We start from the raw sequence: 13,467 nt of genomic DNA, 5'->3' as shown, positions 1-13,467 counted from the left end.
GAGTCAAATAAATTCTCTTGCAATTTGTTTCAGGTTTGGGCTTCTGAGATGGTATTTTTCTCTTACCAGTGCCCAAACTGGGAATATCATGAGAGAGTCAGCTACACATATTAAAGGCCAAGCTGAACATGTCTTAGCTTTTAATGAGCAATGTGTTGTCCCGACAGTCGCTGCTGGTTTGGTCAGAGGGTGGGGAGTCAGGAGGAAAACAGACTGTTTGAAAATTGCTTCTGAAATCAGGTCAATATAGCTTAAGATTTTTTTTTTCTCATCTTTTCCTCACAGTTTGTATCCCACCACACTCTTTTATTTGTAAAGGGCTTTCTGGGTATCTTAGTTGAAAAGGGGATCTGAGTGCTGGGTGTTAGTGGTGGGCCTGTGTGATGTCCATAGTGTGAGGTCCAAACAGGATGGGCGCCCTTGTTCCAACTACAGAGGGTTAATCACGTGCACAGGTGGTGGGAAGAGCCACCTCTGGTCTGTCTTCATGGTGACATGTCTGCAGGTCTGCCCCATCCCAGCTCCAAAATGTGGCTGAGGAGCAGGGGTCACCAAGTACAGGAGCAAATGTCCCATCCCTCTATCTAGCATTTGTACTATCCTAATCTTTCTCCTCCCTGATGGCACTTTCTGAAGCTGGCTTTGTTACTACTTGCCAATATTATTTGATTTTCCCCCTCATTACCAGCAAAATCTAGTTCCGTACTGGCTTGTCATCAACCAGACGCTGTTGTAATCCACCCACTCCTTCATTTCCACTTGCCAGCTATCAGCAAGGTCGCAAGAGGCAAGATGCTACACATCAGTAAGAGATTTCAGTACTAGACAGGGATGGCAGCATGCCAGGATGTACTTCACATATGCTTGGTAACTTATGTTCATTCCCTGAGCTCCTTACTATCCCCCTTTCAATTCATGACCTCTTCCACATGGTTAGAAGGACTTAGTGATGTTTGATGCAACCCAAGGGTTGTGTATAAACTGAAGCTGGAAATCAAATGCCAGCACCTGGTAGTAACACTGCATCGGGTGTCCTTGCTGTCTGCACAGTTAGGCTGCGAGGGAAATGGGGAATTTTGCAGAGCTGATGCTTCCTTAGCAGCTCTTGCAAAGTAAGAATTGGAGAGCAAAACCATTAGTCCATTTAGAGTGGGTGTATTTTGGGGAGATTCAGTGCTGTAGCTTAGCAGTGTGGATCTTGTCTCTTAGCAATTGGCACTAGAAATAATCGCTTCTCTTGTGCAAAATCCAGGCTGTCTAAATTAACTCTTCGTGATACTGGGGTGGGCTGTTTCACCATTGGTTTGGGAATTTTGTTTTGTCTTCTGTTACAGATCGTAATTCATGAGTAGCTGTACCTCTCTGTGTATATTTTGTCTTGGGAAGTGCTGTCCGATCTGTTTAAATGCTATTTTCAGTTAAGTGCTATTGTTGTAGATGAAGCATTGTCATTTCTTATGCTGTTTTTTCTTTTGGATACTGCATTTCTCTCAGGCTCTGTGTGTCCGCCTCATCTGTTAGAAAGCAGGTGTCTAGTTAGCAGTGTCTGTGCTCAATTATTTTGTGCCTGTGTATGTGCTTGCGCAGCAGTGGAGTTCTTTAGTTTTAGCTCCTTTATGGAACACGTTTCTTTGATATGTATGTCTTGGGATTCTCAATGGACAACTGCGTGTGATCACAGGTATTACATGCTTCTTCCACATCCTTTCTGCTTCCTCTCCTCCTAATGAGCAGCTTTGCTTCTGATTCAGGATATGTCACTGTGAAGGAGATGATGAGAGCCCTTTGATTACCCCCTGTCACTGCACGGGAAGTCTTCATTTTGTGCACCAAGCCTGCCTGCAGCAATGGATCAAGAGCTCAGATACGCGATGCTGTGAACTGTGCAAGTATGAGTTCATCATGGAGACAAAACTGAAGCCTTTGCGAAAGGTAGGCGCTAGCTTTGTTAAACACAGATCCACTCTGAAAAGAGGCTGTCCTTGCCTATGAGCCCGCAGCACCCCCCATGTATTTATCATGTTTCTGTGGCTCCTTAGTAAGTCTGGTCAGTTTTGTATCGGTGCAAAAGGATTTAACTTAACACTCAGCCTGGCAAATTCAACATCAGTGGAATCCAGCTCTGAGAGTTGGCTACTATAGCCTGGCAGCTCTCTGTGTGTAAGTGTATATACATACACACACAGATGTATATGTGTGTGAAGCAACCTGATTTTTTTTCTTTACAGTTACATTTTAGAGCTGATGCACAAAGGTGTTTGCTCTGCAGTTATCCACTTTTTTTAAAAAAATATGGAGTTTTGTATTGCTGTTATCTGCTTTAGTTTGCTGCTCCGAGATCCACATGGCTTTTAAGTTCTCTTGAGAGTATGAGGATTTTGGATTAAACTTACTTTAAATCATACTTTCTGAGTGTAATTTGGTTAAAATTTGTAGCTTTTCTCTTTTTAAAGGAGCAAACCTATTTTAGTGAAAATATTACAGTGTAAGTAGAAGAAGGTTCACCAATAAAGGTGTTTCCATTTTTACCTTTTCTTAGACTGTGAATGACTGGGTTTTAGTATTTCAGGTTGCTAGAACGTGTATTTTTGTTTTATAGAAAAGTACCTTTCATAAATCTGGTGACTTAAAGTGTAGGTACCCAAATGTTGCTTGTATTGCAAGGCCAGTTTTGTGCTTGTATCCTTTTTGTTCTCCCACATCCTCTGGGCTTTCAATTTCAATTGGTCCTTACCATCAGGATTTTGAGATGGAAGTCACTGGTATTCTTAACACAGACAAATCTTGCCACGTCTACCACAGTGGAAGAGATTAACAACAATAACATCGGTCTGGAACTAGAATAAATGAGAAACATTAAATTCATTTATGATGAGCCTAAGTCATGTAGGGTGGGAAGTCTGGACTGCAGCCATCTGAGAGCTCTTATGAGAACTTGTCCAATTCCTAAAAGTGACTCCTGGCAGAAAATAGAGTAGATTTTGAACACCTTTTTTTTTTTTTTTACAGAGATGTACAGTCTGCAAAATATATAGCTTAGCATGTCCAGTTGATAGGACGACCTCCGCTTATGACTGCAGGGAATCGTTGCCTTCTAAGAACTGCAGATTTTTCCTTGGCAGCCCCTTGGCACAAAGTGTGGTACCTCTGAGCTGCAATATTGGCCCTCGTAGGCTCTGTTATCTGCACAGACAATACTTTGCACAGGCCAGCCATAGGATGTTAAAGAAATTACTCCAGAAAATCCCAAGTAAAAAGAGTTGCTATAGTTGGCAATTGGCTGCTGTTTTTTCTTTGCTTTCTCTGCCTGGAGTGGGTGGGAAACATTTTCTGACTATTTGTGCCCTGTGAGAAAAAGCTGTTGGGCACCTTCAGAAATGAGTCACTCGGCATCATTAGTTGTATCTGAACAGGTCATCTGTGGGAGGGACACCAGATGCCAGAAGGTACGGACAGAGCCATAAACAGAAGGAGAAGAAGGAATTTACCTCTCAAATATATCTCAAGAGTCTTTTTAGAGGTTCAGCTGCAGCCAGAAGATAAGCTGCCTCTTGTATCTTCAACTCAGCCTTTGTGGTATCCTGTCAGTCAGGAGAAAACGGGCTGGAACTGGTGATTATGAACAGGATGGGACAAATAATAGGGCTTGTGCTTGTCTGTAGGGTAGAAATGGAATTAAACTTCCTCAGCATCTTAAGGTTGTATCACAGCATTGGGCTGTTCAAACATTAAGCTGCTAAGGGAAGAGGATGAGAAACAAAACGTGTCATGGTTCAAGCGAAGATGAGGGGAGATAAGAGAGGGATGTCTCATTTTAAAATTTCAGTAGAGAAAAAGAAGACATTAAATCTAAACTTCCTGCTGGATTTTTGTTTTAACAACACTTCAAAAACCCAGAACTGCTGACTGGGAAATGCTGCGTGCTGTGTCATTGGAATAATGCAGCAGGGACTTAGAGGTTCTAGTTTCCACTCTGGGCTAGTACATAGTTTGCAGAATATCTTCTCTTTTGCTGTGCAGTGATATCTCTTGAAGAGATGAGGTGGTGTGGGTTGGTTTGGTGGCTGTGGAGCCAGCAGTTCACAGGAGGTATTGTCCAGCGGAGGAGCTCAAGGTGTGGAACAGAAAAGAGAAATGTAAATTAGTCAAAACCCAAGTCCTCCTGGCTCTGTAAAAGCATTCACAAATAGATTTTGCATGCTTACTTTTTGACAAAATAAATTTATTATACTATCAAAAATAAACACGTTTGTTTAGATATAAAAGCGATTTTCTGTTTAAAATACAACATCCAAAGGGAATGTTTTGTCCAATCTTCTTCTTAGAAGATTGAAAGAATACAGCTTTTTAGCATGACATGAGTCTAGCCTGTCATTGCTGGAAGTCTTTAATTCTTGTGCCGTGATGAGATTTGGATGCCGACACAACTGGAGATGTGGCTTGGACTGGCCAAAGAGATTGTTTGTTGGCAAGACAGAGAGGATCACAAAGTCTCTGTTTCAGGGTTCAACCATTCTTGTATTTGTAGCAGTGGAAACAATAATTCAACATAATGGGTGATCTCAGTCATACCAGTGAGGTTATTCTCACTCTCTCCCATATTATTCCTCCTTTTCAAAGTCCTCTTTTTCTAGAAATTATTCTAGAAAACATAAAATGCACCTCTCTAGAAACACATAGGTATGTATAAGAAGCTTATGTGCCCCAGCACGTATTTTGTCAAAGTGTGAGAAAAGCCCATCTTGACTCTCGGTTCCAAGCAGATATGCTGAGGGATGTGTATCCACATGCAGAAACGTTCATCATATGCATAGGGGAAATTGCCAAAAAATAATTTAAAAAAAAGATTCTGGGTGTCTCAGGTAAAAAAAAATAAAAGCTGTTTTTGAACAATTCCTTGCATATTAGAAGCATCTATAATAATTGCCTAGTTTCTTTGTATCCTTCCTAAATGACAGCGACTCGACTTTGTGGTTTCTATTTGGGCTGTATAAACGTTATTGATAGATGTAGGTCTGGGGATTTAATTTGCTGCGTCCTCTCATTTACAAAAGCTGTCACCCCAGTTCTACTGTATATTCTTAGGGCACACGTATTTAAGTGCACTTGAAACACTGAAAACAAAATATGGGTGTCACTGCTGTAAGTAGTGTTAAATATACGTGAAGATTGAGTGAAAGCCCCAGAGACAGGAGGTGAGAATTAAACAGCCTTGAGTGGAGAGCTGAACAGCCTTGACTGTGCACCGAGGGACTCTTAACAGAGCTCAGCGTGAGATACCTTACACGCACTGGTCAATTGGATCATGTACCACTTCTATTGCAGCGTTTTACTGAATGCCTGCCTGAGCAAGGGTACCCTTTGCCACTCACGATGCTCAGCTGTGACTGTGGGTGCCCGCTGTTGAGCGGGGAACGAACACACAAGGGAGCGGCCTTGCTTGTGCTCGCATTAGGGTCCCTCTGCACTGGAGTTGCCCCTGCGTGGGTAAGCAGGGTGCGATGATGTTGCGCTGAGGCTCCTGATCGGAGCTGAGCACTGGAGGTCCCCTCCGGCGCCAGGTTGGCTGCCGTCACAGCAGGGTGAGCTGCCAGCCGTCGCACACACGCTGTGGTCAGAGAAATAATGCTGTCTGACTTTTAAAATCCATGTTAGGAGGAAACTGGTCTCCTGCCTGGTTTTTGTTCTTATCAGTGTTCTCCATTTTATACTCTCTAGTGACTACAATAAACACCTAATCTCTTGCTCTGCTTCTGGGTTTCTTGCCAGTGGGAGAAGCTGCAGATGACGGCCAGCGAGAGGAGGAAGATCATGTGCTCTGTAACATTCCATATCATTGCCATCACCTGCGTTGTGTGGTCTCTCTATGTCCTGATAGACAGGACCGCTGAAGAGATTAAACAGGGACAGACTACTGGTATGTTACTTGCTTATCTTCCCACTTATTTTCTTGGAATAATTATTCATCCTGAATGCAGAGAGGATGTGGAGCACGAGTGTGCAGGTAATGTTTATACTTAGACTAGTCAGCTTTAGCCTGAGGTTGGATTGGTTTAAAAGCACAGTGCTAAAATGATTTAGTTAAATCAGTGTAAATTAATCTGTGGGTGCTTTTTAAGTCTATTTCAAGTCAATTTAGTTTGCACTTGTGAAATGCACAGATATGAGAGCTAATCCACTGTAGCCAGACACAAAATTGCACTGCCTTAGCTAATTTAGTTTTGAGGTGGAACACTTACTGAGCAGATAAGGACGTAAGCATTTGTTTGCTGCTATGGCTACCTTTTAACTGGGCAAAACCAGAACTGTTTTTAAAAAGAGAAGTAGTAAGAGGAACCTAAATCCAAATCTTTGAGGTAAATCAACAGGGTTTTCTTTCTATTCAGTCATCTGTGAGGTGGGTTAGCACAAGTTTCCTGTGAAAGCCATGTTAGACTGCAGAAAATATGAGTGGTTGTCCCTGAAGCAGAAAAAATTCAGGTTGATTCTTAGGACTCCCAATTCATGCAACTGAGATGAGGTGCACTGCAATTCATGTAGTGGCTGCCACCCCACTGCAGGGACGTCTTAACTTCTGGAATAGTAGGTTTTCTTTAGTATGCCAGCTGTAAACTTACCAAGCTGAAATTTGTTTACCTGGGTATGCTGGGCTGCGAATTTGCAGCTGTCACAGAACTGTTTCTCAAGGAGCTGAGCTGTCCCTGAAGGTGGGGATGGAAGGGATGGGGTGACTACCAAGGCTGGGAGCCATTAGAAGGCAAGCTGTCCTTGCTCACAGAGCATTGCATGCCAACTAGACGTGAGCGTGGAGGATGTTTTGCTGGTGATTGAAGAGCGTCGTCTCGGGCGACAGCTGAGCATCAGTAAACCTGAAAGTCTACAGAGCTGTTACAGTCTCTTCAGAGCAGAATCACACTTCAAACTGAACAGTTTTGCTGTCATTTCTCATTTGGGCTGTAGTTTGATTGTTAATGACTTCAATCAGGAAGCTGCTTTGAATGAAATCTTCTAGTTTCTGTTCCATCCAACCCCATCTCTTCCATGTACGGTGAAAATTGTTGGTCTTTCAGTGTAAGGTTTCCATATGATAATGAAAAGCATATGCCTTCAAAGATTTATCGTCTCCAGGTTATTTTAGCCAATAAATATATTAGATGAACGTCAATAGGAGGAATAGTGTGAATATTTAGTACATGTTATAGTGCCTTTTTTTGCTCCCTTCATTTGGATTCTAAGTCTGGGGAGTGCTGTAATGAGCTGGGGGGTGTGGGGAGTGTGTGTGGGTATATGTTCATGTCTGCACAGGGGCAAGCATATACTATCACTGCCTACAGATGGCATCAGATAGCTCACCTGTGAATCAGAGGTTCAGGTATTAATCACGAGTGGGATTTCATCAGTAGTCACGCTGCAGTGCCCTTTGTGTTTTGGGACTAAAATATTTTTATTCCTCCCACGCTACCATGCATTTCCAAAAGAACACCGGCCTGTATCTTGGTAAAAACTTTGAAGACTTGGAAGGCCATGATTTTATCCTCTGAGAAACCCGATAGTGGGTGATTCAGCATGGTTTCATATCCATCTTGTGATGCAACTTATCTTTAAAGAGGAGAGAGGCTGGGTGGATACAGGACCTGTGTAAGCAGATGATGTATAAAATAAATAGTCTCTCATTTAAAAGTAGTTGATAGAAATGTAACAAGATCCAATGTCTAAAAATTCAAGTTAGACAAATACAGGAAAAGTAATGGTGGTCATTTTTAATGGCAGAGGGTAAGCTTGCCAGAATGCTTCAGCATCACCAACGCTTGCAGCTTTGCATCAGAAGAGACGCTTTAGTTCAACTACAAGTTACTGGGTCTGATGCAGATGAAACAGACTTCTTGGGTCACTGAGTTGAGTCTCCTGCTATGAAGAGGAAGCCATGCCACAGAAGCCCTTTCATAATCCAATCCAATTTTTTTTAAAGAACATGTGTACAAGGACCTAAACATACTACTGGCTGTTGCCTTGACTCTGTGATTGTGCTGCACAAGGGTTCAGACACAGAGAATCAATTATTTTGTTTTTCTTCTGGTGGGTGAGAATTAATGTGATATGTGAAGTAGAAGTCTGTGTGTGTTTGACTTGAAGGGGAGGAAAAAAAAGGCCAAATAAGAAAAATGGCAAAATAAGAATAGTTTGCATGGCCCAAATTCTGTGACAGTTTCCTTACAGGCTCTTTTTGAGAGATCCTATGTAGTCCAGACAATATTGACCAGATCCTTTTTCTTTCTTCTTCTTTTTATTTTCTTTCTTCCAGGGATTCTAGAGTGGCCATTTTGGACTAAGCTGGTGGTTGTGGCTATTGGTTTCACTGGAGGACTTCTGTTCATGTATGTACAATGCAAAGTGTACGTACAGCTGTGGAAGAGACTTAAAGCTTATAACCGAGTAATATATGTACAAAACTGTCCAGAAACTAGCAAAAAGAATATTTTTGAAAAACCTGCACTAATGGAGCCAAACTTTGAAAGTAAAGAAATGCTTGGGGTGCACCATTCAGACACAAACTCTTCACATTACACAGAGCCAGAAGACTGTGCTGCAGAAATCCTTCACGTCTGATTGCTGGGTGGGAGGGGTGTTTCTGTATGTCCTTGAAGATTTAAAATATCATTGTTTACTGCAAACTGCTCTACCTTTTTAAAATCAGCTAACAGCTGAGGGCTGGCGGATGAATTTTTTTACATTTGTTTTATGTTGGAATTTTTTTAAATCCCTTTGGCATATCTGTCAATGTCGTCATGGTTGCATACCTCTGAACATTTTGTCTCTCATACAGGCTGATCAAACAGCCACAGGATACTGGGTAGAATGAGCCTTGGGTTTGGTATCAAGCAAGTCGCTAGAGAACTGTCATCAACTTCATGGAGTCTGTTACTTTAGAAGATGACTCTAAATGATTCTGGAATATGTGTGGAGTGGGGTTTGTTTGTTTGTTCTTTAAGCATGATGAAGGAGGTTGCCCCAGACATTGAGGGAAATGAGAGAGCTAGAGTCTAATCTACCACTAACACTGCCACTAACATTTTGTCATAGGCAGCAGGTGTAAAATTTTGCTTTACGTATTGTGATGAGACTTAAAAAGCATATAGCACTTTTAAAAATCTTTATTTTGTAATATGTATGTCAAATGAGAATGAAACTTGAAAGAATGTGTCATTTTTGAGACATTTCTTCATTCTTTACCCCATAAACGTAAACCTCTTGCCTTATAAAAAAAAAAATTAAAAAAAATTCCAACCTGTGATTTCCAACACATGCCCACATTATCTTACTAAACATAACACTAAAAAACTCTGCCTCTTTGGGTTTCCTTTGAGGAGCAATTTTTTGCAAAGGATATTGCACTTGTGAATTGTGTATGGGGAGTAGTGGATGTGTACAGTGTTTGTTTTCAATGTATAATGGTTTCAGTGCTCTGTTTTGGGGATTGGTTTTGCTTTTTTTTTTTTCCAACAGGTCAGACCATCAACACACCTGCGCATATATACCTGATGTAACTTTCATGCCAAACCATTGGCAAAGGGTTTGTTGCTATATTGGTAAAAATGTGAGCTGTTATGGAAAAAAAGATACTTAGTCAATACAACTGAAATTGGTTTTCCTTCTTTAGTGCTGTGTCATGTGCGAATTACACAAGAATTTGATGTTGTCAGAGGAGATGCTGAGGTCAAAGTCTAGAAGTAAATATTGCATTAAGTGGATGAGTTTAAAAATACCTGCCTGGTTTTAGTCATGATGTGATGCATTACGTGGTCAGAGAATAGTTTTGTCTGTGCTTTTGAATTTGGGACTGGCTTTTTAATGAGTCAGCCTTAATGAAAAGAGAGGGACAACTTTAAAATCTGCAGGGCTTTAGACAAAGTTGCCGGAAGCCTGGGGTGTCTGCTGTTAATTCGCTTGACCAATCTGCTTCACTGAACCACTGTCCAGCTTCAAGCCCTCGTTCAACCAAAGCCTCAGTGTGACTGGAGCAGAAACAAAGCCCCATGAAAAGTCAGCACACGAGGCCTCTGCGTGTGAAAGCTGACTTTCCCTACCTGAGCCCTATCTAAACCTCTGTAAAGTCACTGGTAATCTTCTGGTTGGTCTTAGTAGGAGTTGCCTGGACTTCTCAGTTAGGTAAAAGCTTCTGTTTACTTGTTGAGATACTGAACTAAATCCCCAGCTCCGGTTCAGGTCTTACTTAATGTTTTTCAAGTACAACTTTCATTGGGCAAGTTCTTTTCATAATAAAAATAGTTCCTTTAAGACTTCCCAAAGAATAACAGTAAGAGATCGGTGATTTTTTTTTTCCCCTTAAAATGTAATATTAATTTATTTCTAAATTAATATCTTAAAAGAAGGCAGAGAAGGGACTATGGTAAGAGAACACACCAGTGGTTTCTAAGAGCTGTTAGAGGAAGCGTGTGTGTGTGTGCACGTGTCTGCGTGATCTCAGACTTGAAGCTTACTGGCTGTGATCTTCATGAACAACACGGTACCTTGGTCCTGAGATGTTTTAAAATACCCAAACCTCTAGGCAGTCCTAGCAAAGCTGCACTGGCATGGGTATGCGTACTGTGCTAGGTGTCAGGATGTCCCATGCGTATGTGATGCGGGAAGACAAACCCTGCATACCCTGCTAGTATCGGGGCAGCAGTCTTCGTGACCATATGCATGTAGAGTTTGTTGCCTATGCCTGCCATAATTTAAAGTGCAATTACTCAGGCCCTTTCCTGAACTCTGCTGTGGGTGATCCTCTTCTGTTATGAGAACCCATATAATACACTGTCTTGTTTTGTTTTCTATTTTGTTCTGTGAAAAGATTTGCTAGATAAACTCAGATGGGTTAAATATCAGGTCTTGCACACCTTCATCATGTTCTTCTGGAATGCCCAAGTGCACAAGGCTTAATGTCTACGAGATGCTCACGTTACAGCTGCAAGATGTGCAGAATCAGCTGCCGACTGATGCTGTGCACGTTCTCATCCGATCTGTGGCCAGTAGGTGAAATGAAAATGGACAAGTTCTGGTATGAAACGTGCTTGTTCTCGAGCTCACACCTGAGAGACACTGCTGTCTGACCAATGTTCTCATGAGTGCCAATATGGCATGCTGTACTGTGCTGGTCCTGTTTCAATCACCGTCATACGTGATTCTTGGTGAAACATTTGTGAAATCTCATTTGGTGTTTTGGAATCTCCATGTAGCACATGCCAGGTAGTGTTCAGTGTGTTCAGGATACTGAAGGTTTTTGCTGTGCCCCTGTGTATCTTAATTTGGGAAGAAAAATCATCTCCAGCAAAATCATATAGGGAGAAATATTTGCGGATGAAACTGTTTTAGCCAGTGTTGCTGCTAACCATTCCCTCTCCCAGCAGGTCTTTTCAGAATTAAAATTAAGGCCTAATGTTTAAACTCTTTATACTGCTTAGGAATGCTCATACCAGGAAGGGCTGCAGAAGAGATCCATCTGTCAGGGGTTTTCATTTATGCTGGTCACACTTCTCATGCTGATTCTTGCTTGGTTATAACAGTGGGCTTCTGGAGCTGCAGTTCTCTGCTTCTGCATGGTGCCATCAAATGGTATGAGAAGGCTGAATGGTGCTTTTTCCTTCTTTCTCCTCAAGGAGATACTGTTGACTTGTTTTCAGCTTCCAGCTGCAAGGCACTGATGCTAGCGCAGATGAGCTCTGTCCTTCCTGCCCAGATGTCAGTAACGGGAGCAACTACCCCGTCAGGTCAGGTACTTCCTGGCAGCTTTTGAAATGACTGAAATAAGGTCTGACTTTTTTTGGTCCTTGTTCCTTGGCCAAAGTTAGTTCAGATTACCTGGGACTTTTCTGAGACCAGAATTTAAGTAGGAGGGAATATAGGCTTAATACCATCTACCATGATCTCTTCCGTAGATTGCCAGAGCCTTTGCTGATATGCCCCATGCTCTAGACATATGACTAGACTCCCATTCTATTAACTTAAATCCCATCCAAAAAAGTGCCAGCTGAGCCAAGGAGGTTTCCCCACCGTGTCATATTTGGTGTATCTGCCAGGTCATGAACACACATTATGTTAGAAATACAGGTGTGTGCTCAGAAGGTTGATCCCGCTTAGGAGATCATGAGATGTTAAATTCTTACGAATTCTCAGGACTTTCTTCAACTGTAACCCTGTATTTTGGGAGTGGGGGTGGTGTTTAAAACATTGCCCTGTGTTCTGAAGAGATGGCCAGACCTGAGGACAGCTTCCTCTGGTTGAATGTCATTGAGATTGGCTTTGCTTCAGCAGGAGGGATTGAACGAAGATTACACTGAGCCTGCAAGGGGTTAGAGAAGTGCTGGGCCTCTGTGCTGTACCTGGGAAATCCTGGGAAGCAATAGTAACTCCCTGTCCAAGCCCACTTCTGCCCATCCCCTGTACTGATCGGGGCATTAATCCCACTTGTGGCAGTGCTGTAAGGAAAGGGTCTGCTTGGTTGCGCCGTTCTTCAGAAACCTTTGAAGTGATGCATGGATATGGCCACGCATGGGAGCTGGTTGCATCTGCCCTGTGTTTGGCTGCGTAAGTATCTGTTACAAAATGGGACCCCAGTCTAAATTTCTCCTAAAGCTGAAGTGTATTAAGATACAGATTTCTGGCGTAGTCTGCTGTGGAGACTGTGGCCAGCAATGAGAGGAAGGTCAGTGACTCTGGTTTGGGTCCCTCTCAAATATGGGTGAAACGGCAAATACAAAAGCAAGGATATTGCTGGCTGGATTTTCACAGGGTTATATTAGATATGCAAAGAAAACTTCTAAGTGGGACCTTTTATTTTGTGATTATTTTTTGTTTTTGAGATATTGCAGTGTCTGTATATTCCAATGAAGTACTGAAAGCACTTGTCTTTGTATAGAAGATAACTGTTTAAAAATTGCAGCTGATCTTGTATTTAGGTAAAACATTTGTAGATAGGTAATTGTATAATGTTGAACAACTTTACACTGGCATGTGTTGTATAGTTTATACAAGACACTTCACACTTCTGCAGAATTTTTTAGTTAGTAAATTTCTAGTAACTTAAATGTATAGTTTTGTATCCTTTCATGTATGTTTGTTTTCTCAGTATTGCCACTTGCAGAATTATTTTTAGTTTCTTAAACTGTAATTGGTTATTTGTGTGTGATACACAGGGTTATTGACTGCAGCAATAAAGTGTTTCTATAAAAAAAAAAAACAGAACAAAACAAAACCATTATAGTATCCATTTTGTTTGAAAAAGCATTAGAGGCCCGTGTGAGAGAAAAATTGAGCTCTCCAGTGGTAAGATGATGATCAAAGTAAGTTACTTTCACTGGAGTAAACGTGGAGCTTGATGGCTCTTCAGTGTAGCAGGCCAATGCAGACAGTGTAGCGTTCCACAACAACTTGATGTTAAAATGATTCATAATGATAAGGATAGTTAGC

General features: G+C 41.7%; 1 protein-coding gene across 2 annotated transcripts in view; it reads left to right on the top strand.

The window, feature by feature from the left end:
- Nucleotides 1–9,430, top strand: part of MARCHF8 (membrane associated ring-CH-type finger 8) — a 73,796-nt gene extending 64,366 nt beyond the window's left edge. For both annotated transcript variants that reach the window (XM_059821030.1, XM_059821031.1), the window contains 3 exons: nucleotides 1,752–1,932; nucleotides 5,770–5,917; nucleotides 8,303–9,430. In XM_059821030.1, coding sequence (XP_059677013.1) covers nucleotides 1,752–1,932; nucleotides 5,770–5,917; nucleotides 8,303–8,607 — 634 coding nt within the window. In that variant the 3' untranslated portion in view covers nucleotides 8,608–9,430. The remainder of the gene's footprint in view (nucleotides 1–1,751; nucleotides 1,933–5,769; nucleotides 5,918–8,302) is intronic.
- Nucleotides 9,431–13,467: the final 4,037 nt, after the last annotated feature.

This window comes from Gavia stellata, chromosome 9 (assembly GCF_030936135.1).
Source record: "Gavia stellata isolate bGavSte3 chromosome 9, bGavSte3.hap2, whole genome shotgun sequence".
NCBI lineage: Eukaryota > Metazoa > Chordata > Aves > Gaviiformes > Gaviidae > Gavia > Gavia stellata.
This window is presented reverse-complemented; position numbering and strand designations above follow the sequence as displayed.